The sequence below is a fragment of the Harpia harpyja genome, chromosome 1 (genome assembly GCF_026419915.1).
Source record: "Harpia harpyja isolate bHarHar1 chromosome 1, bHarHar1 primary haplotype, whole genome shotgun sequence".
Classification (NCBI taxonomy): Eukaryota; Metazoa; Chordata; class Aves; order Accipitriformes; family Accipitridae; genus Harpia; species Harpia harpyja.
Window position 1 is genome coordinate 45,235,501 of NC_068940.1, and position 15,389 is coordinate 45,250,889.

At 39.4% G+C, this 15,389-nt stretch overlaps 1 protein-coding gene across 4 annotated transcripts in view; it reads left to right on the plus strand.

Moving 5' to 3' along the window:
* The window catches only part of MMP24 (matrix metallopeptidase 24), a 47,319-nt gene that overhangs the window by 9,575 nt on the left and 22,355 nt on the right, over positions 1 to 15,389 (plus strand). For all 4 annotated transcript variants that reach the window (XM_052790320.1, XM_052790347.1, XM_052790329.1 and 1 more), the window contains one exon: positions 646 to 950. In XM_052790320.1, the coding sequence (XP_052646280.1) occupies positions 646 to 950 (305 nt within the window). The remainder of the gene's footprint in view (positions 1 to 645; positions 951 to 15,389) is intronic.

Here is a 15,389-nt window from a genome sequence, read left to right on the forward strand (position 1 = left end):
CTATTATATGCACACACAAAAACCACACCATGAACAGCACTAAGCTTAAGTTTGCAATTATGGGAAATTTATGTGCAGTTAAACTCCCCCTCCACCATAAACTCTGTATCATCAGCTGTCATGGACTGGGTTGTACAAAACTGGCAGGTCTATCACTCCTTTGAGCTCTGAAGTACTTTGAGTAGTCCTGAGAATGAAGCTGCTCATATAAGTGAGGTTGTACAGTTTACTGAAAGGTTTGTTTGTCAAAAAGAATTTTAGTAGTCGAGTTTTTTTGTACACTGGATTCCATTTTAGTATGATAATTTCAGACAAAATCTGAAGTGATTTGCATTTTTAAACTAAGTTACTTAGCTGCCTACCCCAGGATTTGAAAAGTTGTCAGGTTTTTAAGAAGCAATGCAAGGTCAACCAAAGTATTGGGAATATTCTTATTAATAAATGTAGACTTCAGATCGGGGCAGTGGTTTTGTTGGTAAGTTTATTTGTAACAGCAAAACTTTGCGTGCACAAGGTAGTGTCTGCAAAAAATAAAGACCTTTTGGAAATGGAAACTGTGTAGATCTGGCTATGTATTGGAATTATAATAAGAAGTCTCAAGTGTATTCTGCAAATTTAAACAACGCTTCTTTCTCATTCACACAGTGTACACAACTATACCCCCAAGGTTGGAGAGATTGATACAAGGAGAGCCATTCGTCAGGCATTTGATGTTTGGCAGAGAGTGACACCACTTACCTTTGAAGAGGTCCCTTATCATGAAATTAAAAATGACAGAAAGGAGGCAGATATTATGATATTTTTTGCTTCTGGTTTCCATGGAGACAGTTCTCCATTTGATGGAGAAGGTGGATTCCTAGCTCACGCTTACTTTCCTGGACCAGGAATAGGAGGCGATACTCACTTCGATTCAGATGAGCCATGGACCCTGGGAAATTCTAATCATGATGGTAAGAGCATAGGTCGTTTTTCAAAACAAGGATAAGTTGAATGTAGACACATTGACAGGCTTTCAACTAGAAAGTATTTGGTTAGTGGAGCTTTTACCTCCTGTACAATAGTTCAAATGTTTTCTAAAGCATGTATCTTAAATGGGTAAATAATTTTATTAGTAAGTTTGTGACTCTGCATGCCTCTGTGCGCATGTGTGAATGTTGAGGAGTGAACAGAAGTGTGTGTCTGCTGGCTTTTTACGTCTCTCAAGATTTGGATCATTGTTGCTACAGAAACCATGGGTTTGGAAGGGAAAAGGTGAGCAAGAGTGTGTTGAAATGTAAACTCTGTATCTCATGGAATACTTAACAAGGGCAATTATAGTTAGGTGTAATGATAATAGAAAGTTAAGAGTGCGAAGACATTTGAATGTCAAGCTGTTTTGATCCATATGTGTTTTCCCACAGTCTGAGTATGGTCATAATTCTTCCCATCAGAGGTTGGGACTGGCTGATTTGTTAAGGAAGGCTGATGATTAGGACAACTGTTTTTGTGGTATTAAGCAATAAAGAATTTTTGCATCTTTCTAGCTTTATCTTACTCTCTAATGGCAATGAGCACTTTCTGATCTATTTTCAAACCTTTGATTGAGGATATAGTGATGACTTGTAAAAAGTTTAAGTTGGAAAACCAGAATTTTATAGCGGCCTCATAAAATATCTCTCCAATTTCCACAGTCTTAGTGATTTGGGAAGGACAGTGTGTCTAAACCTTTAGGTATTCAAAATCATGTTTTGAAACATTTTAGAAGGATTAGAAGTTTACTTGGAATGTAAATGTAACTAGATTTTTAAACTGTATAAAAAACATAGTGGCATTGTTGTGGCCATGACCAGGGACATATGCAGAGGTGATGTCTTTCATTAGACCAAACAGTATAGTTTGAAAAGGAGAAAAGCTTTCAGGCATGCAAGCCACCTTCAGGCCTGACCTAAAAGTGACAGCTTCCTTTCAGAATGGAATGCAAATTGAGAAAATCCTCAGAGTTTTGAGTCTGTATCTCTTGGAACATCTTTGAAAGGAAATGGAGCTGGCAAGTGCAATGTGGGAATGCTAATTTGTAGGAAAGCAGAAATGATATACCTGTCTTCTCAGGGAAAGAGGAGTAATGTTTCCTGGCATGTTTAAATGACTAGATTAGATGTAGGCAGAGAAAGAAAGAGGTTATAGCCTGTGGGACGTGGAGGGTGGAGAGTATGGGAGGTTATGGTGTGGCAGAGAAGCACAGTCTTGCTATCTTGAAATGTTAGGAATTTTTATTCCTAGGTTTGTGGCTGGAGGGCAGTTTATAGGTTTCCCTTGAGGATCAGGATTGACAATCAGAGACTGAGTGATTACCTTGAGTGAGAGCTGCTTTCACAGCAGTTAGCTGTGTTTGTGCTTTTTCAGTGGTCTGTGCGAATTCAGTCTGGTCTTAGTAGTAGCTATTTGATCTCAGCTATGGGGTGTGAGGGTGGCTTCTGTGCTGCTTCCCAGCTAAGCCCATGTATGAGACCTGGGAGTGCTGGTGTCTGGGATAGAAGGTCCTTATGGGAAGGTGGAAAGGAAGGTTTTGACAAGTTGTACTTGTTCTTTTCTCTTTTTCCACACAAAAAGCTTCCTTCTGATGATAAGCTTAGCAACGTTGGGAGACAGCATAAAGACTGGCAGGGATGGCTCTGAGGAAAAATTTCTGCTGGGTATGATGTTCTAACATAGATTATCACTTTTGGGGGGGGGGGTGTAGTTTTTAGGATGGTGTTTGAGAGCAATGTATACAATGAGTAGATGATCTCTGTTTTTATAAAAGCTATTTCTTATGCAGCATACGTGTGGCTCTTTCAAAAACATGTTGTATTTCTCTGGTGTGTTGAGTGACTGTCATGAGTAGTGTCCTCAAAGTGCACGTAATTGGTATTTGAGGGGCTAGTGTGCACGTGAAAATTGATAGAAGAGTTGAGATTACCATTCTGGAGGATAAATGTCATTTGTGTGTTTATTTTCAAATAACCGTGCCACCCAGTCTATATGGCACGGTTATTTGAAAACTCTCTTAAGTCACCAGGGAGGATGTTGAGAATGGTGGGGTCATATCTGTCCCTTCCACCTAGGGGAAGCACTGATGATAGAAAAGGAATTTCACGTGTTGAGGAGGACAGGGGTAAGCCTGTAGTCGGAACATCATAGATGTGAGTGTTAAATGTGAGGAATTTGGTTTTGCCTGTGTTCTTAGCCTTGGTATGCAAATGTGAAAATGTCCTGTCTCCTCACTGGATGATCCAGGCCTTTTTAGGAGGGTTTTTCCTTCTGTTTCACTATTTCTTGTCATTGGACCTCTCACTAGGTCCAGATTCTCACCTCTGATATGTTTTACTTGAAATGCTGTTAGCAGGTCTTAAAGAGTTTCTTCCTGGTCAGAGGTTTCCTGCACTGTGATCAGTTTACTGCCTTTTTTTTCATTGGAAATAAGGTGTTAGTGAGGACAATATTGTCTTTTTAACAGGAAGTATTTCTTCAAACATGGTCATGCTTGTCCTTATGATATATATTTTGGGGCAATGGGGTTGTTCAGTCTGGAACTGAAGAAGTCTCTCAGTGAAAGAATAAAAATACCCAACCAGTAGATCAGTAGCAAAGCTCTCATTTATTCAGATGCAAAAAAGGAACTGTTTTGGCCATTCAGCATCCATTCAATGATAATAGAAATTTTAAAATAACCATGAAGTAACAATAGTATCTTTATATCAACATGCAAAATATCACTATGTAAAACATTCCATTGCTGACAAGAATGTGTGTTAGTTGAAGGGAAAATTTGAACAATCCGCCTCAAAGCTCACTTTGCCTTGCAACAATTGTAATGGTAAATCTTTGGTCAATAGAGCAGGATGCTGAAACTGGCACTGTAAGGTCTCAGAATATTTGGCTGATCTATTTAGTCCATATACTTTTGTTACAAACCAGTATGATCTGAAGCTTTGCTTTTGTTGGTCTACATTTGTCTTACTGTGTTGTGGCACCTGAAGAGTTTCAGTAAGTCCGTGTTTGGATGCAGCTGTCACCCCACAGAACAACTGTTTTGGAGTCTTCACTGGCAGTACAAATTATATGGATAAAAGTGAGACATTTCACATGAAGTCTCATCCAGTCAGAAAAAATGAAGAATGATTTGAACAGAACTTTCTATGAAAACAGCCATCTCTGATTTGTACATAGAGAACATGATATATCCTGTTAATGAGAGCTTCTATTTTGTAAAGATACCTTGTGGTAATACACTAGGGTTCATTAGCGATTTTATCACACCAGCTAGCGGATAGTTAGTTGGGATTTATATACTCATTATCATTTTGCATGATCATTATTATACTGATTTTGCCCCTTGTAAGCAGCATGACCATTACCATGTAGCTTAAAATTATTGGTATAATGATAATAGCTGTGATGCTGTTGGTTATGTTTCTGAGACCGTGGTAATAGGGGCACGTGCACCAACACTTCTGTTATCTTCTGCTGTGAAGAGTGATCCTGCATAGGCTTTCAAAGTGAATGCAAAGTTTCCTTCCCCCTGGATATTAGTTACAGTTCCACTCATGCATACAATTCCTTTAGCTGAGTAATACTGTATTTTCAATTAATCATTGCTGATCTATCATCTTAATTGTACTGCCTTCTCTGACATTCCCATAAGCAAGCTGTGGGAGATTAATTTCGATAATATTGTGATGAGGGTGTGCAAAATCAGGTAGGAAGTTGAACTCCTGGAGCAGTCCTTATTAACTGGGATCATGGGATACAGAATTCATTTGTTAAGTTTTCAGATGAGAATATCAATGGGAGCAGCTAGAAGCATGAAGCACAATATTGGAATTTGGAAGGATCAAGGCAAATCAGAGAGGTGATATGGCAAACAGGATGCGACTGAAAAAGAGGATGAGTGTGGTTTTACATTTAGAGATAAATTATCTATACAGCCACGCAATGAGGAGCAACTGGTGTGGTCACAGTTGCAGGGACTTACTCATGTTTTTCCTGGAAGGTGCTCCTCAATAGAAATGAAAGCAGCTCGGCCTTTAGCTCATCCCAGACTTGTAGCAGCAAGGGCTCCGGCTTATTAGACTTTGATGTATGGGCACTTGAAGGCAATTGAAGCTGGTTTTTGAGTCATTGTCTTTTAGCAGTACATTGTGTGTAGCTGCTCACAGGCCAAGTGGCCTCTCTTGGCTGCTTAGATGCAGCATTTGGTCACTGAGTTACACGTCAATGCAGGCAGTCTCAGTATCCCAATTGCTTGCATTACTAGAAGGGACACCAAAGGTGACTTTGCTCTACTTTCTCCAAGTCTTGGGCTTTTTTTACTTGAAATGTGCTGTAGAAACAGCCAAGCAAGCTTTAAACTGCCCATCTCAAGACTCACAGCTGCTGACATACGTTGCTCACTGTAGGCAGCAAAGCCTGTGCCTGAAAGAGGGTAGGCAGACTTGGCCATGCTGGAATCTCTCTCCCTTAGCTGCCTCAGTATCTTACCTAACTTGGCTCAAACATAGAGGTGCTGCATGAAATCCATTATTAACTGGCCAAATCAAGTATTTCCTAGCCTTTATATGAAAATAATTACGTATATATGTATCTCCAACAACAGGTTGAAAAGGAATCCTGAGTGGCTGAAAGTAAGTTCTGTCAGTTTAAATGTCCACATTATACATGACTGCTCTTATACCCCTCCGACAACTCAAACATTTGTTTAATCCAGGTTAATTACAGGAAGTAAATTTTAATCTCCAGTTTAACATTGCAAATATTTTCAATAATAATCCCAGGCAAATCTTCTTCATGGTCTTTAAAAAAAAAAATGACCATTGCTGTTACACATGTTGTTAACACCATACCACTAAATATGTGGTGCCTGCCAACCCACTGCAGATACTAGCTTTATAGCTATATAGATATAGCTATTTGTGATATTCCTCTGTTGGTAGTGACAACTGTCACCATCACTGCAAATAGCAGTGCCTGTGTCTTACTAGTGCTGGTACTAATGGCATCCACCTCCACAGTAACTACCCATGGCTGTAGCAAGCACTGCTGTTGCTGCAGGGTGGGTAACCAGAACTGCCGCTGCTGGGGCTATACCATCTGCAACGGTGATACCTGCTGTCAGTCTTCCTGTGCAACCCAGATTTCATTCCAAAGCTTATGTGTACCAGACACCATGCTGGTCAGGAAATGCACTGAAGCAGTAGCTGAAGGCTTAAAGTGGAGCAGGATTGATTTAGGGAAGACGCTTAGAGAACCTTTTTAATGCTAAAGCAAGGTAAGTATTGAGGTATCCATGCCTGCCAGGGACCACCAGAATTTTTTTCTTTCAGCATGCCCAGAGTTAAGCTTTAAGACCCTCCCTATCATCTGCTCTCTGTGTAGCATTTTAAGTGGGAGTGTGCCCAAGGTCAGCCACTTCAGCTTCTTCAGGAAACAACCCCAGCTGACAAGTTATTCCTGTAGTGACTCTAGTGTAACTCCATGTCGAGTTTGATCATTTTGCAGTTCACAGGATCCATCTTTCAGTATCCTCTCTTCCACGTACTCTCCCACACTGTACAGCTTCACGCTTGTATCAAGTTCTCTTTGTAAATGTAGGATTACCACTGTGACTGCTCTTTAGATATTGGCAAGAAATGCTGAGCTTTGCTAACAGGAAGTAAACAAATATTGTAATCATTACAACAGACATGTCCCCATAGATCTGGTGGGTTACTCCAGAGGCTTCTTTGGAAAGCTTCTTGTTCAGGGCTTCTGAAGAAAGCCAACCAAAAAGAGTGCCAGTGTTTACAAGACACTGCCAGAACTGGTACAGGAGATGAGACCTCATGGGTTGCTTTCAGTGCCAAATCAGTGCAGGACCTTCTGCAGAAGTTCTGGAGGAAAAGGGCCTGAGTCACCTTCTGGAAAGGCTTCTGTTAGCCACAGAGGAGAGGAACTGGATAGATTTCTCTCTGTGATTCCACCACAAGGACTAGCATTGTTTCAGTGGGCATCTACCTGGACAATAGAACAAGCACTCCTGAAGCCACCATCTGGACATTGCATATGTTCAGGAACCTGAGCTGGTTTTTCAGGGCAGCCAAATACTAAGTTGACTAATGTGAATGTTTAGCAACGTCCTCAAGGAGAAAGTTTTGATTGGAGTGGTTAATTTTGGAGGAGAGTCTTACTGATAGCCAGTGAGCATGACAGCCTGATGTACCTGTTGGTGGGGGGCATGCATAGCTTTGAGCTGACATTTAATCTGCCGGTCAGCATGTTCAAAGTGGTGTCTTCACTGGAGGTTTACTGTTTTCTATCCTGGCAGTATTATTGTCACAAACCTTCTTGATTCTTTTGACATTTGTATCCCTGTTCCTAAAAATGGGATCCTCTCTCTCACCTCTACATTTATAGTAAAATTCAGTTGCACAAACATAGGCATTTAGCCAAGCTTTGAGAGCGCCACTCTTCTGTCACAGCTTGGGCTGTTCTTGTTAAGATATCAGGTGCGCCAAATTAATTTGAGCTTGAACCTGAATGTCCTGGTACTCTTTTTCTTCCTGCTATGAGTACAGAATTCTTAAAATTGCCCAGGCACCTACAGATTTTTCTGCCACAGCAGTGCCTCTGCTTGAGTCCCATTTAGATCACTGACGCTTGCATTTATCCATTTAGTCCATCTTGGGTGTCTTACAGAGGATGTCCCATGCTTCTGATACTTGTTGCCCTTACTGTCACATCTGAGTACTTGAATCTGCTCACTTGTCTTCAATACTCTAGAAGCCATTAGAGATAAAATATGGAAGGTTTTTTCTCTAAAAATGCAGTTACTGAGCAATGTTGTCATAATGTATGTATCTAGCTAGAAAAGGTTGTTCTTCTACAGGCTTTCTCAAGGAATAGGTGTATGGCTTTCCCTGTTCAGATTCCTGGATCTTGAAGGGATGAGTGTCTTTCAAAGGCCTAAATAATTTGACCTTGAATGAGAAACAGAATTCAAGTACCATGATTTTCATTCTCAGCTTCTGGAGCTTAGTTTGCAGGTTAGTGCTCTAGGTTTACAGTTAGATGCTTTAGGTCTCCACTCAGTTTAACTCCTACACAAGGGATTATGCACATGCTTCCTCCCATCACTGTCATGTTTTTCCCAGCACGTCTTTCTCTTTTCTTCCCCTTTGAACCAGGGGAATGTTGAAGTGGCTACAGTGTGAACCAGATAAGGGAACGCATGTAGCCAAATGTTGTTTGTCTTTCTGTGCCTTTCTCCTGATCTGGTTTACCTTAGAGCTGCCCCAGATTTTGGGCCCAAACGAAAAAGTAGGTAGAAATGGGCGTCTGGGGCAGGTAAACGGGATTCTGGCCTTTCAGCTGCAAGATGCATGTCTTGATCGTAAAACTACAGCAGAACTATTGCATGTCTACATTCTGGGCAGAGTTTTATTTCTTCAAACCTGTCTGTTGGTCTCTGCCTGCTGTTCTCTTTGCATTCTTTTCTTCCTGCTCTTTGTCACTATTTTCATCCAGAAAGCTTTTCTTGTTCCTTAGCTGGATCTTTTTGCAAAGCCAGCTTCGCTTTTGTTGGTAGTGCATGGTTGAAACCAGTGATGTTTTGAGTTTAACAAGAATGGAGTGTGGTGTTTGGGGCCCCCAGTACACAAAAGGTGTCAGCAAACTGGGAAGAGTCCAGTGCAGGAGCACTGAGGTGATAAGGGATTGGAGTAAAAAGAAACCAGGGGAACTGGGCTTGTTCAGCCTAGTGAGGAGGAGGAGGAGGAGAATGAAGTGGGGAGGAAGCATCTAATAGCAGTCTTCCACCTGAGGAGATATTATAGAGAGGACAGAGCCACACTCTTCTTGGATGTGAACAGAGAAAGGAACAAAAGGCAATGGGCACAAGCTGCAACAAGGAACCTGGGCATAAGGAAAAAAATTCTTCACTAACGGAGTGGTACAACTCTGAGGCTGCACCTGGAGAGGTTGTGGAGACTCCATCCTTTGAGACTTTCAAAACTTGGCTGGATGATGCCCTGAGCAACCTGATGTAGTTTTGAGATTAGCCCTGCTTGAAGCAGAAAGTTAAACTTGCTAACCTCCAGACATGCCTTTCAATGTAAATTTTTCCATAATTCTTTAGCATTGCTAAACAGACAGAATTTTAGTTCCTAGGACTTAAGAGCAAATTGCAGTTACTTCTCACAGCAACTCTGAGCTGTAACAAGGTATTCAGCTCATAAAATTCTCTTTTCTATAACCAAATTCCCTTCTAAAAACAGGAATCTTTTAATATTGAGATTCCTCATGAAGGAGGACGGGTGATGCTCTTAGGTGCATAAAAAGGTAGCTGGCAATATTTTTTGTGAGATGTTTGATGTTTTTGAAGTACCACCTCTTATTGTTACTTTTTTTTTTTTAATGCAAGAATGTACAAGGTTCCTGTAAGCATTCACTAGATTAATCATATAAACATTGGATGTATGTTAGTATACATTATATAACAGATCCCCTAGTATTAAGCAGTATGTGTAAGTAGGTTTGGCATTTTTTTTTACCTGGTTGGGTAGTTCTTTATTATCAAAGATTTCCAAGTGTTTCCAATCACTTTGGAAGCATTGCCAACTAAACATTCTTTATCCTATTTGATTTGTTTGATTACAGTTGTGTTATTTTAGGTGGAGGGAGGGGACTAAGAGGAATGAAGAGTATCCAGTTGTTGCTTTTTTTTTTTTTTTTGATATTTGTACTGGTATCCACTTTTCTAGGTTGACTGTCTACTATCTACTTGCAACCCACTTACCTGACTTGTGCAGGTACAGTGCATGCTTTCTGAAAAAGAAAATACAGCTTCCATTAACACCTGTACCTTTACCCAGCATATTGCCAGAACTTGGTAGTCTTTTCTCCTTTATTAATTCCTGTTTCCTCTGTGTTTTGCCTTGCTTTCTAATTTCTTTCTTATTTTACCACTTTTTTCATGTTCATTTTCTATGGAAATGCTGAGGCCAGCAAAAGCAATCTACAAAGTATCAATATAATGAGCAACTTGACAGAGGGTGCGTGTGCTCACAACACAGTACACATGTAATCTTTGTGCTATCTGGCTGTTAAATACTTTTTAAATTTTCTTTCTCTGATTTCTTAGGTACAGAACATCTCCACATCTAAAGAGTTTTGTTCTAACAAATGGCATTTTGAATCCATCATTATTTTTCAGGCTTCTGACACTCTGTTGTTGAAAATGAGCATCAGTATTTTTCAGAGTGAAAATCAGAGCTGCTTTGAAGTTACTCATGTGTCCTTTAACATAGGAGACCTGCTATCTGAAAGACTTTCATATAGATGTTGGAAGTCAAGTGGGGCATAAATTGTATTAAAATTTCAATTTATTCTATCAGGCCTTTTTATGATACTTCACTCCACCACATCGTGCTGTTGGTCAGTACTTATGTTCACTGAAGAAGACCAGTTCAGTGTTTAGTCTCTAGAACATACCTACTTAACATTGGTTTCATCCTGTAACTGCTTAGAGAGACTTGTTCCTGTAAGCCAGTTCTCTAAAATCGTATGCTAACGTTGAACAAAATTTGAGCAAGTATATAGACACATGGTCTCAAGACAGCCAGCCACAGTAAAAAGAAATCAAATCGGGCAGCTTAAATTAGCAACAGTTTGAGACTGCGTTCCTGTCATGTCAATCCAAACATAGAAAGCCATAAATAGAGAACTTGCAAATTAAAATTTTTTACAAAGTAAAGTGAAGAGAGAAAGTCCACCAGCACACATGGATGACAGGTTCTTCTGTCTTCAGGTTCTTCGCTACTGGACAGCATCTCTGTAAGTAGTGCTTTCTTTTGTTGTATATGCTGTCATTATACGAACATAGAAGTGACCTTACAGTAGTGCTGTGCTAGTGCAGTCTGGATTTTAAAGCTTTGTAGTATTGACAGTGCTAGTTATTGATTACAGCTGAAATTCATTAATAAGGATCACTTGCAAACTCTACTTTCAAAACAGTGTACTTGTAAATACACCTGAAGTTCACAGTGTTCTATAAAGAAAATTATCATCCATTTTTTTTTGTCAGTAATTGTTTAATACAGAGTATGAATACAGTTATGTAGGTACTTGGAATCTTATTGATTTCTGTATAATCAAAGTTAAATATTTTACTTCTTTCCACAGAGAATGACATACTCTGAGATTCGTAGGAAGGAGCCAGTAAGGATCACAATTATGTGTCATTAATTTAAAAAGGAAGGAAAAAAACAACTGTAAAAAAGGCAGGTCATGAGTATCAAGGTGAGCCAAAAAGTCTCTTTTTTTCATCTTCCTTTGTAAAGCAGAAACAGATGATGTGAAGTGAGCCAAAATTCAGCAATATCTCTAATAAACTTGCTGCATTCCACTTGCTGAAGGGGAAAGGAGTAAAATAACAGGAAGAGAAAAAATGAAAAATAGATGAATTCGTGGAAAGAGTTTGCTGGTCATTGCAATCAGAGGTGGATTGCAGCATCAGCAGTGAAACGACACCCAATACTCCAGATTTTGACATCACAACCAAGCGGCAAACTTGGGAGTTGTTTAAACTACTTTTTTTTTTTTTTTTTCCCCCTCCTCTTTCCGAAGGAAGATTTGAAGACAATTTATCTAGTATTGCCTTCTCTACCCAAATCCACCAAGAATACCACTTTGAGGGGGGAATGTCTCTTATATCCCAGTTCTCTTACTTCTCAGTCCTCCTCAGTCTTTACAGCCCCATCAGGAACTTTCTGTGTCAGGGGAGGACAAAGACAGTAAGTCTCCTGTCCTAGGTAGAAAACACCTTCTTTGTGGCAAAGAGCTACTCTCATAGCTTCCAGAACAGCAGTTTCTCTGTTGTCAGCACCAGGAGTTGAATATAATTTCAACCTGACTGGTAAAAAAGAATCCCAAATAGCGCAAACTGGTTTGTATCCACACTGCCTATACCAGGACATGGTTACCTGTTTCGAATATACTGGGCCAGCTTTCTAACTGTTTTAAAATCCTCGGGGTTTTTTTGTTTTTTTGTTTGTTTGTTTGTTTGTTTGTAGTTACGTTCCGGTTGTTCCACAGCTGGGTCAAGTACTAAACTCTGTAGACCATGCTGTATTTAAATACTTTAAAAAAAATAAAACCACCAGCGTAGCTTCTTTTCAAGACTGATGGAATGAAAGTCATATCTACATTTTTTCCATGTTTTTATGAGTATTTTTCTTTTCTTTACCATCTGTTCTACCAAATTAGGGAATTATATGCTAATATAGGCAAATATGAGTTTTCATTTTGGGATTGGTAATTCTTTTGTATTTAATTGCTTATTGAATTACAACCTACACTTGTGAAAGACATGGGAAAATTTTTCACCAGAACACTCTTATTCCATTGAATGTCAGGCTGCTGAGCCAACTGAAGCAGTCATGACTTCCCCCTCTCTCTGGTTGCCCACTGTTGCCTCCACATCACTCAGTCAGTTTTGGTCTCTCAATTCCAGAAAAATATTTTATTTTTCCTGTGAATTTCTACAGGAGATTGTCCTCATAGTGCCATCTGTGCTATGTCAGATAAAGCACAGCTTGCAACATTAATCAGGTCTGTAACAGAAGTGACAGACGTAGTTTGCACACTGCCTTTCAGGGACAATAAGGCAAACTACTTATCTTTCATGATGATTGGTAACATAATGCGGTTCTTTTGTCCTTCTGCAGTCACTTGATCTCATGGCGATCAGTTTGTTAATATGGCTGTAGTACAATTTCTGTTAAGATTGCATATCACTCATTCTTCTTTCTCCAGTGAAGCTGTTTAAAGACACTCTTAAGAGAGTTTTCATGAAGTCCTTAAGATGCGTCATATTCATTGCTACATTTACAATAATAATAGTTTATGAAGAAAATGAAACCTATATTTCTTTTTAACATGTATTTTCTTCCTTTCTAGATAGAAAAGCTGTTTTCCACATCTAATTTGGTGCAAATAAATGGAAGAGCAGTATCGCCACTTCTTTGGGGTTTTCAGAAGATTGCAAAGCTTTTCTTGAGCAGAGCATGTTGTGGAGGTGAATGGAGGAGTACAGACAAATCACATGTTCTTCTGTTTGATGGTTCAGACCTACCAGGTCTGAAGATGCAAGAACCAAGGCATAGCTTAGAGTAGCCCTAAAGCTTCTTTAAGTTGTGCTTGGAAAACAATTGTCTCTACATGGCTATTGGAGTGGAATGGATAATTTTAGTGTATTTAAAGTATGTTTAGTTCACAGTCTTTTCTGTAATTAGCCTAGGCATGCTATTGTCACAACGAATTATCTGACTTCTTCAGTATCATTCTTACTTTAATAAAATTTCAAAATGTAACCTTCATATGTCTTTTTAATGATGTCTGAGTAAACTGCAATACGTAGATGTATTAGCATGGTACAGTTCATAAAGTATAAAACTAATATGACAAAGATCAGAGATTCACAGTTGCTTTTCTATTATTAATCAGATATGCAATATTATTTGTACTTCTGTTGTCTTAGAAGCTCTGTCCTGGATTTACACTCCACTGGGCTAGCCACTTGTCAGAGTCTACCTACACTCATTACAGCTATATATACAGCTGTCATGATCAAGGATAAATACTGATAGTAATATCACAACATTGCCATAATAGTATCCCTGTGACCTATGACTGTAAACTGATGGGCATTTAAATGAGTGTTTTTGTTGACCTACAGCAATTGGATACCCTATTATGCAATGAGTTACTTAGCCAAATAAAGAAAAGGGTTTGATACGGATTTTCATAATTAAAGTGACACTGTACAAGAAGGCATGTGCTAGCAATTTCACAAAGAAAAACCTTTCTCAAGATGTCTGTTACCTGATTTAACAGCCATTTTTCCAGCTGAAGTTGAAAATCGAAGTATGAGTGATGGAGTATATGACTAGAAGGAAGATCATACATAAATCAGTTTATCTGTGACTACAGTGTTCTCTGTGTTGTTGCAATAAAACCTTGTGTTTCTTATCTCTGCAGGGAAAGGTAGTATATTTTAAACAATTTGAGAGTGCTTAACCAAAGACCTGGTTTTGATGTGTGATTATGTTGCAGTTTATCTTAAGTTAGCTGCTATACTCCTAATTGAGCTAACAGGAGGTTTATTCTGAACACAAATTTAGATTACTTTTAATTAAGAAAATTCAACTAAAAAGTATGTTTCAAGTTGTGTGTATTCTGTCTGGTGTGTGCATGGGGAGTATGGAGCTATTAAACTGAATGTAAGATAAGCAGTGTATTCACCTGGTTTGACACGATAGTGGGCGATGCTTTTATGTTGTTATAGGTGTGCCCTCAATTATAACTTTCTCTGGTGATAACATTGTTTTGGTAAGGAAAATACATCAGCAACTTTAAAGCTAAATTAACTGTGTTTCTTTATGTTTTAGAATAGCAGGTCAAACTATTTCACTCAATGAACCAACTTGCAAAACTACCCCCGGTTTTTACAGGGTCATCCTTTCTCTGGTGCTTATTGGTGGACTTCTGGATGCCTCCTGAGAAACGGGGAGGAGAAAGCTCAGGCAGGTCTCCGACCAGATCTCTTTATTTTGTACAGATGGTGCAAATGAGCAAAAATTGTTGGATTTCTCTTGGGACCTTTCCCTGCAAATACAAAGCAAGGGTAGTCAGTCCCTTCTTCACCCTACTGTCTTACCCAGGTGGCTGGTATACACTGAATACAAGTTTTACTTGTTACTTGGTATTGGTCTTGGGGGAGGGGGTTGAAGAGGAAATTAAAGGAGCTTTATCTGATTGCCTGACCTTGTTTCTGTATGAGTAGCAAAGTATCAAGCTAGGCTATTAGTTCTCCCTTCTGAATCTTGCTCCAAGAGGATGGGTATTAAGAGTGCTGTTCAGACAAGAACTGTGAAGAACATGAAGGTCAGAGATCTTGCTGCATGTTCAAGAACTAACAGAAACAATTTGAGAGGTACAGGCTTCTTTCAAGACTCCTGCAGATCAGCTGAGTGGACAGTTTCCAAACAGCAGTAGGTGACAGTACACAAAGAGCCATAACAGCTCCAAGCTAAGGGCAGTGGGAGGAGATAAGTACACTGTCAGGCAGTGGTTTCATACCTTGATGTTTTCTTTTCAGAGCAAATCCTAGCCCACCCTTTGAAAAGAAAACTAACTCTGTTCTTTCATGCTATGAAACTCCCATTTACAAAAAAATAGAAAGGATCTTCTTGCTTAACAATATTATTGATGTAAACTGACCCCTCAAGAGAAATGGGACGATGAATCCAGAGCTGGGTTTTTGAGCACTCTGTGCTTACAAAATGGTCTTAGACTTTTTTCTCCTGTCTCCTCTTCCCAGGAAATGCATGCTGTCC